This window comes from Squalius cephalus, assembly GCF_949319135.1.
Source record: "Squalius cephalus genome assembly, chromosome: 15".
Taxonomy (NCBI): Eukaryota; Metazoa; Chordata; class Actinopteri; order Cypriniformes; family Leuciscidae; genus Squalius; species Squalius cephalus.
Window position 1 is genome coordinate 3,605,804 of NC_137136.1, and position 17,797 is coordinate 3,623,600.

At 36.9% G+C, this 17,797-nt stretch overlaps 1 protein-coding gene across 1 annotated transcript in view; it reads left to right on the top strand.

Annotated features, from left to right (window-relative positions):
* The first annotated feature begins 2,112 nt into the window (after positions 1–2,112).
* slc9a1a (solute carrier family 9 member A1a) overlaps positions 2,113–17,797 on the top strand; it is a 45,826-nt gene continuing 30,141 nt past the window's right edge. Inside the window, exon 1 of the mRNA XM_079894654.1 lies at positions 2,113–3,222. Within this exon, the coding sequence (XP_079750780.1) occupies positions 2,958–3,222 (265 nt within the window). The 5' untranslated portion in view covers positions 2,113–2,957. The remainder of the gene's footprint in view (positions 3,223–17,797) is intronic.

Consider the following 17,797-nt stretch of genomic DNA (forward strand, 5'->3'; position numbering starts at 1 on the left):
CATTTTTTTTTTTAACATTATAGATTTTAGTTAAAGATTTTTCTTGCACTAACTAAGGTATCAGCATAATAAAATAAACCAAAAACGAGTCTGATCATCATTAGCCAGGTAATATCTACAAAGTAAGCATGCTACCTTAATTCATTTAAACTGAGATACATTTTAAGGGGTTGCTTGAGTAATATAATAGAAAAGTATACATTACATGCTTGAAAAAATTCTTGCATTAAACATAATTTGTAACTGAAGTGAAATGACAAAATAGCACAGTAAAACCAACCATCTGAAAGCTTTGTATGAGCAAAATTGTCATTTCTTGAATGTTTTTCTCTCTGTACACATCCATTCAAATAATATACATGCAAGGACACAACTATCACTTCTGTCTAGCCAGTTAACAATGCCATTCATTTTAAATGAATTTTCCTGTAATACAGACTTAAATTTCTGTTTATTAATCATATAACGTTATCACGTGACTTCAGAAGTCAAAGGTCGCGCTCTACGATGGTTGACGACTACGATGGTTGACGACTACGATTGACTAATATGGTGCTTTTTTGTCGTTTCAAAGCTTGACAGGTTCAGTCTCCATGTTCTTTCATTCGATCTATATGGAAAAGAGTGACACTAACGTATTTTAGTGTTCCATTGAAGAAGGACATTCCTACGGGTCTGAAACTACATGAGTTGTGTGAAAATGCATAACGATTTTTAAATATTTTTTATTTTATTTGAGACGAATTCTATCCTTTAGGGGATAGTTGACTCAAAAAAAAAAAAAAAAAAATGTGTCATTAATTACATTTCAAACCCATAAGACTTTAATTCATCTTCGGAGGCCATTGACAGCCCACATCTGATATGTGAGGTGATGTGAAGAAACACCAAAATTCAGTTTGATCATCATATGAAGCGATCGTGTCTCTTTAGAAAATTCGGACTTAACTGCTCAATTCATATGGATTCGTTTAACAATCTCTTTATGAACTTTTTAAAAGCATCAGTGTGGTAGTTGCAGTAGCTGTCAATGGATGGACAGAAAGCCCTCAGATTTCATTTAAAAGATCTTCATTTGTGTTCCGAAGATGAACGAAAGACTTAATGACAGTAATGAGTAACTATGAAAAAGTTTGTAGACAAACTTTAAGTTGGCATGAAAAAGCCTTGCCAGAAAGTTTGAAGACATTTTAAAAGCTTGAAGGTTTTTATTTTTAATTAGTTTAAGTTTTAGTTTAGTAGTTTTACAAGTTTGAATGTTTTCATTTTTAATTAGTTTAAGTTTTAGTTTAGTAGTTTTAAAAGTTTGTAGAAGTTTGAAGGTTTTCAGTTTAGAAATATTAGATAGAATGGCAGCTAATGGAGTCTAATGAGCCTCTCCAACTGTCAACATTTGAATTTAGTTTGAAGTTAGAATGAAAGAAAGCACGATTAGTAAGAAAGAAAGAAAGAGAAAGAGAGAGAGAGAAATAAAGAAAGAAAAAGAGAGAAAGAAAGAGAAAGGAAAGAAAGATTAGTTAGAAAGAAAGAATGATTAGTTAAAAAGATAGATAGATAGATAGATAGATAGATAGATAGATAGATAGATAGATAGATAGATTAGTTTGGAAGAAAGAAAGAAAGAAAGAAAGAAAGCTTAAATGAGTCTCAATTAATTAGAAATAGTACATAGAATGGCAGCTGATGGAGTCTAATGAGCCTCTCCAACTGTCAAAATTTGAATTTAGACAGTTGAAGTTTAAATAGTCTTGGCTCAATTTGAACATTCCCCAATGAAAGTCTATGGGATTTTTCCAAGTTTTTATCAGCAATTTTAGGAAAACAGCAAGTCTGATCAGTCTAAATAGATGAAGCAACTCGAGTCAGAACAGTTTGAAGGTCTAGTCTGAGTTTAGTGGTTGTAGCTTGAACAGTTTAGGAGTTACGTGGAGAAATTTAGTCTAAGAATAATAATAATAAGTACAATATTTGGCTTTTCCAAGCCAACTTAATTACTTGAGTAAATAATGACATCATTTTCATGTTTTGGGGGGTGAACTGTTCCTTTAAGGATTCCCCAGTTCGACGTGTCATGGCAACCCAGAGACCCTCCTCTCCACTGGATGCCGCTGCAGGCCGAGAAAGAGACCCCTCCCTTTGACTTTTCGAAACCTGCCTAAAGGGTGTGTTTTTGGGGCTGTACGTATATCTGTTCTGCATCACGCACTGCAGACATGGGAAAAGGAGTCGGCGTGTGTGAGAAATGCTCAGTTGAATCGCTTAAGGACACTGAATAAGTTATTTGAGGAGCGCTGAAATGCCCGCGTGACGCTATACCGCGAACACAGAAACGTCATTCGTAGTTAAACGACTTTTCTTGTCATCCGTGATCGGGACAGGACCGCAGGTTGAAGATGTTATCAGAAGAGCAAACCAGCAACATGAAGAAAACGTGACTGGAGCCTTTGGACTGTATCGATGAGGAGTGTTTTGGAGTTGTCATTGAGTGTCCTTTTTCATACAGTGTTTCTGAGGGGCTGATGGTGAGGATGATGATGATGATGTTGGAGGACGAAGAAATTGAACATCATTTCTACCTTTTAGTGTAATGCTTTGAGGGAATCTCCTAACACAAATCTATTTATCTGATGATATATACCCGCATATGTTTCCTAGTTTATTTGCAGGTGAATAGCCCACACACACACACGTCTGTATTTCCTGGTTTTCTCTTCACCTGGAGAGGGTGTTTTAAGTGCTTTATCCAAGAGTCCAGGAAGTAGGAAACCAAAGAGCCTTAAAATTTACGTTAAGTCAATCCGAAGTCAGAAGATGATCCAGGAACTATCTAGAAGGTTAAAAAGGAACTTCACCATAGAGCTAGTTAAAGCATCGACAGACCTGGTCAGATAATATCGTGTTATTCGTGTATCTGGAGGAGCTTTGATTCCTCTCATCTTCTGAAACGCACAAATATCATGGAGATGAAGATGTTCATCGTTGTCTTGGGGCTCCTGGTGGGCAGTTTGATGCCCATCGGAGGGGCCGCCAGCTCTCCAGACACAGTCACCGGTAACAGGATGTCCCAGCCGGGAGATAAAGGGCTCCCGAAACACGGAGGCGAGGGAAATCAAACCGGTAACACCAAGAAAGCCTTCCCTGTTCTGTCTTTTGATTATGATCACGTCCGGCTGCCCTTTGAGATCTCATTATGGGTGCTGCTGGCTTCCTTGATGAAATTGGGTGAGTATCTTTAGATTTCTATATTCAGTGTCATAATATTTGTGCGTGTGTATGACCTATGACCTGTGTGGTGACCTATAGCCTATACTATGTGGTATGAGATGATTTTGATCTAAAAAACATACTAACATTATAAGGGCACCCCAGGAAACATTATAAAATAATAAAATAATCCATTCTACGGCACCTTTAAAGAGTCAGTTCACCCAAAAATAAAAATTCTGTCATTAATTACTCACACACTTGTTGATCCAAACCTGTAAGATGTTCATTCATCTTCAGAACACAAATGAAGATTTTTTTGATGAAATCTGAGAGCTTTCTGTCCCTCCATTGACAGTCTACGCAACTACCACTTTCAAGCCCCAGAAAGGTAGTAAAGACATCATTTGACTCCAGTGGTTTAACCTCCATTTTATGAAGCGATGCGAGTGCTTTGATTGTGCAAAAAAACCAAACATAATTTACCTATTAAAATATTAATCTCCAATAAGCGTTCACGAGACTTTCACGTGTTGACGCGACACTCTCAGGAAAAAAAGGTACAAAAGCTGTCGCTGTGGCGGTACCTTTTCAAAAGGTACACTTTTGTACCTAAAGAGTACATATTAGTCCCTCAAAGGTTGAGGGTCCCTCTTTAGGTACAAAAGTGTACCTTTTGAAAAGGTACCGCCACAGCGACAGCTTTTGTACCTTTTTTTCTGAGAGTGGAGAGGAGACGTTATTATTATTATTATTTTTTATTAATTTTTTTTGCGTAAATCATTTCATAGGATTAAACCACTGGAGTCTAGGGATGTGATGGTGCTGAAATGTTTTACCAGTTAATTGACGTGTGACAACGCCTGTAATACCTGTATCACCTGTACCGGGGACGGTTGGGGATGTTGAAGTTTTTTCCTTGTTTTCCACCTCGCTTTTAAATGGCTTGAGGTGCGTATCCACTGGCTTTGAATTAGTGTTTTAAATTATCCAGGGGGAGTTTCTTCTCTGTTCTCACGCTACTCTGTTTACCAGTGTAAATATTCCCTTTCCACACTGACCAAGTTGCTCAAATCTCTACACACTTTATGTGCACAGTCAACAGAATGGTGTTTCACTCTTGCTGCCAGCATAAAGTCTGGTCTAGATTGCAGTTTATCCTGACAACAACTTTCTAGTGGTACTCTGTGTGTTCCTGGGCAGTTTTACAGCGTCAGTTTTTGTCTGTATTTATGTATGCATGCATCAGAGTGCTGATGGCGTGCCGTCTGAGACTAGAACAGTGCTGACATGAGATTCTTACATGCTTGCCATATGATGAAACCAATGGAAGCTTGTTTCTTTTAAGGTTTTGCGACTTTTAATCTCATAATTCTGACTTTTTTTCATCAGAACTGTGTGATATAAACTCGCAATTGTGTGTGATAATGTTAGAATTGCGATTATATAAACTATTAAAACTATAAAGTCAGAATTGCGAGATAAAAAGTCACTTACTTTTTTTATATTTTGTCTCTGACCCAAGTGTACGTACTGGACTGGTTCTGCTTGATTTGGGGTGGGTATAATATATGGTTTATTAAAGGGGTGGTTGATTATGATTCCACTTTTCTAACTTTAGTTAGTGTGTAATGTTGCTGTTTGAGCATAAACAACATCTGCAAAGTTACAACGCTCAAAGTTCAAAGCAAAGGGAGATATTTGCTTTTAAAGAAATCGCTTTTTAAGGACTACAACAAACGGCTGGTAGAGACTACACCACATTCCTCCTGGGTTAGTGACATCACCAACCCTAGAATTTACATAAACCCCGCCCCCTGAACACGATTTATAGATTATCAAGACAGAATATGCTAATCAATGACTAGAAGACAACTACACATCAGCTACATAAATTCATCAACTAACCATTCAGAAACGTCCTGTTGCTTCTACATGTTGTCACTTCATCATTGTCTGACTCCGGTTTGAACATAAAAGGCTAAAAGTTTTTGAAATTTTCAGTGCATGTCTGTGTGAATGAAAGCTGTTGTAGCTCCGCCCCCTTTGCCGGGAGCAGCAGCTCATTTGCATTTAAAGGGACAGACACAAAAACGGTGCGTTTTTGCTCACCCTTTAACATGCTATATGAAAATATCTGTGGGGTATTTTGAGCTAAAACTTCACACTCACAATCTTGTGAAATGGCATTATACCACCCCTTTAAATAATGTTTTACTTCCTGAGTGAGTTATTATGGATGGGGAAGCGAGTTGTGCATAAGGTGGCGATTGTTGTCCAAGGTTTGAGTGTAAATGGAGAATCGTTATGTTTTGGGGAAATACCGCAGTCGTATGATGTGCGAGGAGAGGAACATGTTGGCGAAGAAGGAAGATGAGGTCAGGTATGTGCAAACGCTGAATCCTTCCTGTTTCTGAAGCGTGTGTGTGTGTGTGTGTGAGTGAGAGGTTATTTGCCATGACAGTTTCAGCTTCCTGACACACACACTCTCCTCGCAGGAGTCTGAAGCGTTCTGCTCTTCAGCCTCAGTGTTTTAGTGACATCTCAGTTCTCATTCCCAGCAGGAGTGTATTTACATTGTAAGGCATGTTGAGCTGCACGATTCTGGGAAAATTTAGATTTAAATTCAATTTAAATTTAGATTTATTTTTTTCAAATAGAGATCACGATTTTCCTTTGATTCCGAACAGACAAACAAAATAACAAGTGATTTACTAGAGGTTCTGACAAAATTTTAAATGCTTCTGTCAATTTAAAAATGTTGCATTAATATAAATGAATAATATAATATGTATGATTCAATGACTCACTCATAAATACTTGTTTCATTACTGGATGAGTCAACCAAGCACATCTGTCAATCATAAATGAATCCAGAAGACTCAACTATAGCATGAGTTCTGAAGTCATATAGGTTTATGTGAGGACGAGACACAAATTTATACAATTATTCGCTCATAAGAATTTTAGTGGCTGCATTTTCACTGGATGTTAGAGCAAATTTAACTTTTATTTATTTTAAAGAATATTCTCTCAGATCTTTTCTGTATAACAGTTCATAGTGATCACATCTGTCAATCATAAATTAGTCAGAAGATTCAAGCAAATTATATTGTATATTCTTCAGAAGTCATGCTACAGGTTTATGTGAGGAAAAGACATTTAAGTAATTATTCACTGATATGATTAAGCAATTAAAGCTGAAATTTTCACTGACTGTTAGAGCAAATTGGACTTTATTTATTTAGAAGAATCCTTCCCCAGATATTTTCTGTACAACAATTCATAGTCAGCACATCTGTCAATCAAAAATGAGCCTAGTCCTAGTCATGCACTACATTATATAGTATAATGTTAGTCTTATAAAGTCAAATATATAGGTTTATGTGAAGTTTATGTGATTTTTACTTGTCCTGGCTACATTTTTATTGCGTGTTAGAGCAAATATATTTATGTATTTTGAGTATCAGACTTAATTTGCCTAAACCCTTTGGTTTTCTCTTGACTTTCTTGGTTAGGCTGTATTTAGTCTGGCTCCTCTCCTCTGCTTGTCGGCTGTAGCTTTGGCCATTCCTAGTGTTTACATCACAGTCCATCTCTCCAAATGCACTGGGGCCTCTGCAAGGGTTAACATTAATGTTTCAGAGTCTGTTACTTCATTATTAATAAATGCCCATCATGGTGAGTGAGTGCCAGGTCTCACGTCTTGAAGACAGCGAGTAGTAGTGAACACAATATGGACTGATTTATAGCTCACACTCAGGGCTAAAGGCATGCATACACTGTGCGATGTCTGTGTTAATTCAGCAAGGTTATCTACTCACATTGAACGAGTAGATCGCATGCGATGTAAAGCGAGCTGCGACATCACTGCTCACACTATAGTGTGAAATATGTGCGAATCAGTGCGATAAACCCTCGTGCCGGGTTGCGCCAATAGACGATATCATGTATCCAGAGATATTGGCAAAACAAGCATCAGCTATCAATATCAAAATGATTTAGCATTTCCAATTTATGTATTAAATTATTATTATTATTATTAGGGAAGGCCTGGTCTTCTTTTATTATTAAACTGATAGGCTATTATAATTAATTTGCCATGCAATAATTTCATAGCGCATCACCGCATAACCAACACGCTGTGAGGATGATAAAATATTACATAGAAGCTTACAATTAATCGATTACAATGAATTATAGGCATATAATGAATTATTAACAGTCTATTATATGTCCGAACACTGCAATAATTAGTCATCAATGAAAATTAAAAACAGATTTATTTCAAAAACATTGCAGGTGGCTTGGAAGACGAGGGTAATGGTTAATCCATTTTGCAACACGAACTGGAAGGAAGCAGTAATTTGTAGCTAGCTTGAACTACAGAACTTAAAGATCTCCCTCTTTTCGTTTTTTTTTTTTTTTTGCTGCAGATGAAATGGTTAAACTTCTGTTTTCGCGCAGGTGCAAATGAGTTCTACAGGGTTTGAATGCATTCATTGCTCTGGTGTTGGTTGTGCCGATTGTTTAGCAAAGAAGGAATTCAAGTTGCCTTTCATTTCAAATTCATGTCTTTCAGGAGACCATGTTAAATTCTTTGTCTACAATGACTGGAAAAGCAGCCATTTCTGCATTTCTTTTGATTAAATTTGTTTAAAGCCACTCGTGGTTATCTGATAGTTGGTCCATTGTTAATTCTGTTTTCTCATTTGCATTCTTTCATTGATTCTTGCATGCTACCTCTAAAGTGATCTGTGTGAACTGTGACCTCGGGCTGTGAAACTGGTTTGGGCTGTGGTGTAAGTGTCTGCATAGATTAGACTTTCCACCAGACCAGTGTCACCCACTGTTAAGTCTCGTTAGTTTGATCAGATGATTAGGGCTTAGACAGGATAGAGATCCGGCCTGACCAGCGGGATTACAATAGAGATTTTAGAGATTAAAACGAACCCTGAGTTCATTTGTATAAGTGTGAACGCTGCCGTCTGAACCCTGCTGCCATCAAACAAGCGGGCCGAGACGCTGAAAAGATGCGTCTCAGTCCGCTTCCAAACAAACTGGTGCGGTTCAAATTAAATATGAACACAACACAGACCAAAGACATGTAAACGAACCAAAAACAGGACATGATGCGACCCTAAATAGGACAGAATTCTCAATCGCACCTGTTTTTTCTCGTCATAGTCATGATGTTGCCCATCACAGTTCAGTAGAGGTGTCAGATCCGCGTCTCTTCACAGCAGATCTTCATTTGTGTATGTGACGGAGGGATTCCTGACGCTGTTTTGACTGCTTTAGCCTACACATTTTATAAGCTCTTCATGAGTTCTCAGCTGGTCTAAATACCATCATATGTCAGCTACGCACATACAACGAGCGCATTTAGCCCAGAACACAGCGTAGGTTTGGATATTCGGTAAGTTACGTTGCAAAATATACGTCATAAAAGCCTTTTTTTTTAGTCAGGGTTAAAAATGACAGTGTGAGTGCTAAGTGAACCAGAACTAAATGTGTTTTCTTTCTTTTTTTCCGGACCAAAAGAACACACACCCTAGAGAATCTCAGACCTCAACAACTGTAAAGCATCGGTTGATTGAAGGTTCCCTCTGTTTGGCTTTGGCAGGGACTTATTAATCATTAATTGGTATTCTGTGTTTGATCTTATCAGCATTAAAGGCAACCAATTATGTGAACCTTGCCTCTGACACCGCTCTTATGCCATGGTGATTTTTTTAATGTAGCCTTCCTTGTAAGTACTAGAGATGTCACGGTGAGGACATTTTTCCACTGGTATATAAATGGCAACAACACCAATTATTAACGATAACGGTAATCGCTTTTGAATGCATGCTTTCTTCACTTTCACTTTTGAATTCGTCATCACCTGGAATACTTTATAACACCCGTAACACAAACTATCGCAGCAAGCCTATAAATACCATATAAGAATCTTGATCATTCGGTTCCATGTTGTATCAAAATGCCTTAACATTATTATGCTTTTGTCCATTCCACATTTTTCTCTTTTCACAGCATACTTAGGGGCGTTTACAAATACAGCAATTTTTTTAAAAAAATTGTTTTTACATTAAAGTAAAATTTTATATATAAAAGTTTAGGTCCAGAAACATATTTTTAAAGAAGTTTAATACTTTTATTCAGCAATGACTCATTGATCAAAAGTGACAGTAAAGACATTTATAATGGTATAAAAGATCTTTATTTCATAGAGATTTCTTATGCTGTTCTTTTGAACCTTATGTTTATCAGTGAATCCTCAAAGGTTTCAAACATTGATAATAATAGAAATGTTTCTTGAGCAGCAAAACATCATATTAAAATGATTTCTGAAGGAGTAATGATGCTGAAAATTCAGCTTTGATCACAGGAATAAATTACACTTTACAAAACGTTCACATAGAAAACAGTTATTTTAATATTGTACAATGTTACTTTTTTTTTATCAGAAAAATGAAGCCTTTGTGAACATAAGAGACTTTTTCATTAAAAATCTTACAGACACCAAACTTTTGTGTGCATACTATTTTTATGCTTCATTTGGTTTAATGATTAGGCCTCAGTATTTTTCCACTGCTTGTTTCTTAATTAATAACATGCATAGAGTCACCTGGCAGCCAATCCCAGTCTCTCACTGAGAAGATGCTGGTTTTTCCCTAGACAGGCTGTTCACTTGCGACCAGGATCGATATGACTCATTGGCGCAGCAGTTACAAGCACCTTTGCTGACCCTGTAATCAGAGGAGCGTAACACACAACAGAGTCTTCTCATTTGCATTTCTTGTCCGTTTACCCCTCGGATTTACATGCCAGATGTTTGTTTAGCATGTTCCGTGAAATTTGACTGACTGCTCCAACATCTCAGGCTTAATGCCATGAACAAAACATGCTTTTTGGTTCCAAATTTGATAGTTTGTTTTGATGTTTGAAATGCAGATGCATGCAGTTCTTTGCTACTCTCATGTGCAAGTAAATGTTAAAACAAAATGTCTACATGTTGGCACATATCTACCAATGCATAATGCGTAGTTCCTGTGCAGGTAGAAGAGATCTGACATGCTCAGTATATCCCTGGGGGTTTGGTGTCCCTAGTCTTCTGCCAGGCTGCTCCCATTATAACATTCCCCACAGGCAGCCATGTGTTTCACTGCAGATGAATGCCTGGCGACGAGAACGGCCTGCAGACTTCACTGTGCCCTTGAGAGCATTCTGGGTAAATCTCCTTCAGCGATACACACCAACCAGTAGGGCTGGGACGATACACCAGTCTCCCGATTCGATACTATCACGATACGATATGTATTGCGTTTTTTCTTTTTAAGAATTGCGATTCTACAAGTATTGCGATTCTATATTGCACTTTTTTTTTTAACACTAGATCATCGGTAAAAGTTAAACATACACTTCTACAGACTGTACATGATGTATAAGATGAGTCATATTTACAAAAACAAATCTTCACCTCTTTCTGACTTTAATTTCAGAAGCATCATACAGTACTACATTCTCTTTAATAAATGATTCAATAACAAATACATTTTTTAAGTCACTTGTCGCCACCTAGTGGTGAAACAATGTAATCGATAAATGCGTTATTTGAAGCATTTGTATTGTAGACATCAGTGTTCATATTTGAACTTTAAACTATTTTAATTTTAACTATTGTATCACAGAAATAATGAACTACGAGGATGAAAAGACTGTTTGTGAAGCCGTTTCATGACAACTATCTCCAGGTCAGCAGCAGCGTCCACACAGATCTGAATGTTGCGATTATGATTTTTTATACAAGTTTAATAGACAAATGAATTGAAAGATCGCGTGGGTGTTTGGATCGAGATCACAGTCTTTTAAAGATCAATCGTGCAGATCTATTGTCTTATCTCTCTCTTAGCATATGATCTCAGCGTCTCTTCCACGCGTCACTCAACACTCATAGATAACGACACATTTCATCCTCTGTTGGAACGAAAGTGGCTAACTTCTGTCAACTTCATCTACAAGCAAGGACAAAATTAAAGCAATTGAATTTGAATTAATATCAATCTTGGAATTAAAAAATCAATTTTAGAATCGTAAAAAAAACAAAAACGTGATAGCTAGGTGAATGGATTTTTTTTTCTCCGAGCCCTACTAACCAGGCCGAAGACAGAGATTGACTTAGGACAGTCATGTAGATTTTCAAATGAAAAAGGTAATCAAAAAGTTTTGGTTGGTGAAAATGGCACCATAAAAGTTTCAGGGGTTCTCAACTCTGGCTCTCGAGATCCAGCCCAAATCAAGCACACCCGAACAAGCTAATCAAGGTCTTCTGGATCAGGAAGTTACAGGCGGGAGTGAAGACCTCGAAGGCCAGAGTTGAGAACCGCCCTACTGTAGAGTTTCACTTAAATCAAGGGATTTTTATTTGCTGTGACACATTTGAATTCTCGCTGGAAATTGATTAGATCTAAAGTAGGCATTTGTTGGCAAAGCTCGCAGCAGGATGACGGGCGGAGGGGATTTTCAAACTGGCGTCATCAGAGAAGGAAGGCCATTTTCAGATTTGATTATGGAGATAATTTGTTTTCTTCTTCTGTGGATTAAAATGCATGGCTAAATTGTTTACAACAAGACTAGTAATGTGTGCTAACAAAGTAAATAGGGGCAATTTTGATTTAATGCCAACTTCCCCTCCCTTCCCTTTTGAAATTATTCATGTACTTTAATGCAAAAAATCTCATTATTCACCGCTGTGATAAAGAAAAAAATTACATTTGAAAAATATTTTAGAATGAAAGTAGCATTTGTTGTACATTCTTTTTTTATTTAGGCATATTTTAATAAAAAAAATATTCATTGACTTGCATTAAAAAAAAAAAAAAACACCATTTAAGAATAATGGAAAATACATACATACATGCATACATGCATAGATAGAGAGTAAAACATTTATAAAGTAAAATATTCTGATCAATCCAGTTGTTAATTCACATGGAAATATCACAATGCAAACAAACAAACAAACAAAAAAAAAAATTCTAAATGGTCTGTAAAATAAGCTTTACTTTCTTTATACATCAATTAATTTCTAATTTTTTATTCTTTTCATTTTATTTTGGTTTTCATGAGATTCACTCATCAATGCATTCATTTATGTATTGAGTGCTGGTGTTTTAATTGCTTAAACCTTGAGTGTTTTTACATTGGTTAGGGGGTTTAGTGTCATGCAAACAATGAACCACAGTAAAGAAATATGGGATTCCAGCAGAGACCACACACACACACACACACACACACACACACACACACACACACACACACACACACACTCACACACACTACCTCTAATGCCTCTCTGTCAGGCTAAAGCAAGACTGGCCGACCCACCTGATCAGTTTGGTGGGGAAGAATAGCCTGTTGATGCTCTTCTACGGGTCTGAACGAACAACACCGCATAGATGACATGCATCTGAAAGCCAGACTTTTTAAAAGTAAAGTAAATGATGTACAGTAATCCTGCCCACTTACAGCTGCAAACATATCCAACCATACATGAAACATGATACAGCGAAATCTTTTCCGCCGCCACAAGGTATATATTGTCGTGCTTGTCTCTCGCCTGACTGGTGCTTTAGCTGTTACTGATGGGTAATTTAACATTCTGTACGCGTCCATCTCCAGTGGCTTGCAGAGGCAGTCGTGATGACTTTGCTGCTTGTAATTAAGGGCTGTCAGGACCATTCTCTCTAACGCCGGCGATTTATTGCAGTCTAATGTTCCCTAAAGGCCTTTGCAGAAGCATGAAAATGCTTATAAAATCACACATTTAAATGTGCACTGTATCATTATAGCTCCTTTCACACAGCACGTTGATCCCGGGAAATTGCCGTAAAATTGCTAGAGTGCCTTCTGTGTGAACGCAAACACGTCCCGGGATCGATGCCGGGATGGGGACCTAGTAAGATTGCCGGGATCAGTCCCTGTGTGAACCATATTGTACGCCCGAATCCGGAAAACAATGCTCGAGCATGGTTTCTCGAGATCGAAAGCGCAGATCATTAGAAAACTAAAGACCCGCTGTAAAAAAAATCCACCAAGTGCACGACTACAATTGAAAGAGCCATAGCGGAAGATTAGACTGGCCTTTCTACAACACATCCTGACGTCACGTGTCTTTACGGGATCTTTACGGGATGTGTGTGAGTGCACTCACTGATTATTGAAAAATAATAATTCGTTGTTACACTACATCCTCGTTTTATGAGTACAGAACCTATTTGTACTACTGTAGAAGTTTGGTATCATTCTGGGCATTATTAGTGGGGTAATTTACGAGATACAGCCTTGGATCCATTAGCGCCTGCACTAAACCATTCGGCTGATGTCTCTAAATAAGCTCTAACTTTAATAATGTTCGACCGAGGGGAAAAAAGGCTTCTGGGGGGGTGTTTGGCTCGAGGTCATGGTGCAAAGGACCCTAGGTTGAAATAACTCCGAACCATCCCTTTAATTAACATCCATCATAATATAATTTTTTCATCTCTTCAGCAATTAACTAGAAAGATGTGCAAAAAAGAAGAACATGTAAAGTCAATGAGTTATTTAGATCACAGCTTATGCAGGCTTCATTTTTGTAGCGCTGAGATGTTGATATTTGTTATGTGCGAATGACTGGGTTTAATTGGATGTGCTCAGTGTGTGTGGTAACATGTTTACACTATCAGGCCTCACATTGTTTTCTCTCGACACGTGCCGGTATGCCTATCATCCTCAAGACGCGTGGAGCGCTGGCATCAGGCGATGGGCTCTGAATAATTCACAGTCTCCCGGGGGCTCATTGTTGGGTGTTCGAGGGGCCGCACAACAGGCGTGAAGGTTAAATGACCTCGTAATAGCTGAGGGATTCTGGCTCCTCTATTTTGAGTCTTTTATATAACGCTGATCTATAGGGATGGGCCCGATGAGCACAACCGTATCACAGTACGAGTAATTCTTTATCACGGTTTTATCACGGTGACAGTATCACAATATAGATTTTTGGTGACACTTTATTTTAAGGTGTCATTGTTACAGTGTAATTATATATTTAAGTACTGAGTAATATTAAGCAACTACATGTACTTACTGTAGGGTTAGGGTAGGATTAGGATTTGGTTGAGGGTTAGGTGCATGAAATTATGCATCATTTACTGTTATTACTATGGTAAGTACATGTAACGTAACAAGGACACTGTAAAATAAAGTGTTACCAGATTTTTTTTATTTATTTATTTGTTTGTTTGAATGTTTTTGTCTTGATGATCTTTTAGAAAACTAAACTGAATTAATGCAATTATGTATTTATTTTTTTGATGATCCAGTGAAATGAAACTGTAATGATTTAAAAAATAAATAATAATTTTGATAATCGAGTGAAACCAAGCAACTTATTTATTTGTTTGTTTTATAATTGTTTGATAGTTTAGTTTTTATTTATTTATTTGTTTATATGTTAATTATTTATTGTATCTAGTGAAACTAAGCAAAACATTTTTTGTTGAGTGTTTAGTTTTTATTTGTTTGTTTATTTATTATTTTTTGATAATCCAATGAAACTAAAATTAATTAATTTATTATCTTTTTTGTTGATAATCCATATATCAAAATATTTTATTTTATTATTTGTTTTATTTTAATTTATTTAATAGTAATATTTTTTAAAACCTTTATTTATTTATATATATATATATATATATATATATATATATATATATATATATATATATATATTACACAGAATGTAACAAAACACAGGGTTTGAACTAATTTTAACTTGATAAATTGTCTCATTGCGTCAAAGCATCAATCTGCTTTTGAATGATTGTCAGTGGAGAGACATTAGAAACAACATCATTTCCTCCATTAGCTTCTGGACCTTGTTAACCAGCTAAACAAGGTTTGAGCTGCAGAAATATCCCTAAATGACTTCTCTCCTCCATTACTCCCTGATAAAGCCTCTCAGACTCGTGGAGGTTTTAATTCAGCTTGTCTCCAGGGTCTTTTATCTGCTGACTGCTGTCGTGTCAGAGGTGCGTAGGTGGTTACTTGCGTGGACAATTATAATGACTTACTTCAGTTGAAATGAAGATGACGTCAGTCTTCAAATAAACCTCTTATTCATTACTGTTACATAGACAGATTTAGGCCTGGTTCCACAGACAGGGCTTAGATTAGGCCTTAGTTCAATTAGGACATTTAAGAAGCATATATATAAACCATTACTGGTGTGAAGCAAGAGACAGAACAATAGCAGCAACATATTTTAAGATATGCCAATGAAAGTTGCTTTCAGTTGCATTTTAGTCTGGGCTAAGCTGAAACCTTGTCTGTGAAACCAAGGGTTAGTCATTGTCACATGTTTGACCACCGATGGACCGTTCAGATTGATTGAACTGTGTTTATCAGTCACGAGATGAGCTCAGATTTGTGTGGGTTTCTCAGGGCCCTTTCACACCTACCTTGTTTGGTCCGGATCAAAATTACAGGTGTGAACCCTCCCCCGGACCACGGTCTGGACCAAACAGACAAAATTTTGTCTGACGAAAAGAGGTAGTCTCGGTCCAGATCAAACTGAACAACGGTTTGGTTCGTTTCTAGTGTGAAAGCCTTTTCTGTATGGTTTGGACTTTCAGACCTTTTACAGGAAGTTCCGGTGGTTCCTGCGTAGCCTAAACAACTGAAGAAGAATATTTATGTGCAGAGCCCACAGCGTTTCTTCCACACACACACACACACACACACACAAACACACAAACACACAAACACACACACACACACACACACACACACACACACACACACACACACACACACACACACACACACACACACACACACACACACACACACACACACACATTTGTCCTGCATCCTGTCGGCGACGATAAAATGTTCGCACAATGAGAACATTCATTTGGCGAACTTGAACTAGCCTCGAGTATAGTCGGTGCTGCAGGGAGTAATGCCATAATAATAAAAATATTCTTGTCAAAGTTGAATTGACAACACGCTGACGTCAGATGCACGTCCAATTACAAACCAATCAATGTCAAGATGCAGCCCACATAGATGATGACGACAGAACGCAAGTATGTCATGTAAAGTTCTTTAGTGCGCTCGCATAATTGCAATGTGAAACCAAACCAAAACTAACCGAATGTATACAATGTATCAAAACCTTGGTGTGGACTTTCAGGTGTGAAAACGCCCTCAGAGAGTGTGTGTATGTGTCCTTTAACTATTTCCTCGTCAATCTTGTTCTCACTGGTATGCTGTGTTACTTTCCATGAGTTAAGCCCCGTGTTTGTCTCCTGAAAACATTCAGCTGTCAAAGCGGTGCATGACTAATGCACTCAAAATATCTGAAGCCAGCTGCAACAAACCCCTTTAGTTAAGAAAAACTTTAGTGATAAAACCCTCACAGTTAAAACTAAAGCTTACGATAAACCAAAGATGATAGACTAGAAGTCAGTCATTTGTTTGAGTGTTTTCGGCTCTCAAGAAAACAGTTTGACTGGCGTTGTGACCCTGTCGTGATGCTCTGACATTATTCTTCACCTCTGAGGTTCACAGCGGTTTCACATGTCAGCAAAGCAACAGCAGGACCACAGTTTCACACTGCTGTGCAACAGGGCTGCGGCTTTACTCTGAAAATAAAGTGATTTTATTGGGTTGGCATTTGGATAGTTCCTTTATGGCCATGAAAAAGCTAGTCAAAATTATGACAAACTTGATTGTCATAAAATCTAATTTAGATGAGGAGAGGAGGAATTCGTATCCGGATGCTAATTAATGTTCATAGATCCGATCGTAAGCCAGACAGTGAAGTCAGACATCAGTCTAAAAATTAGAATCAACCATATATTATATTATATTATATTATATTATATTATATTATATTATATTATATTATATTATATTATATTATATTATATTATATTATATTATATTATATATTTTGTGACGCACTGAAATTTCGGCTACCGGAAATATATAGGAAAAATAAAATAACTTTGTTTCAGCCATATAATAATATAATAGCCATATAATAGCTAGAAAAAAAAAAAACTATAGAGAGGAGCATTTTAATAAATAAATGCACTAAATTAAATATTCATTATATTTTTACTTAACCGGTCATTGTTAATTAATGAATGTTTGATAAATCTTTCATAAAAACAAGTTTTTATTACAGCAACCTTTTAAATGTTTATATTTGAACAGCGAATTGAAAAACATCATTAAAAAGTTGATATAAAACTGCCTTATGTGAAATTTAAATGACTAATTTATTTAATTTATTATTAAATAAACTATTTTTGGTTTCAGTTTTCAGCTAGATTAAAACATTCATTTTGGTTTCAGTAAAAATTAATTTTGGATGCATCCCTAATTACATTTACTTTCGAGAATAGGGAATCGATTTTAACGGCCTTCTCTCGTCCAGCTCGTCACGATTCGCCCGCAGCGAACACGCGTCACACAGCAACTGCAGGCTCTGACAAACACACATAACAGCAAATCATACTTCTGCATAATGTGTCTCTTTTTA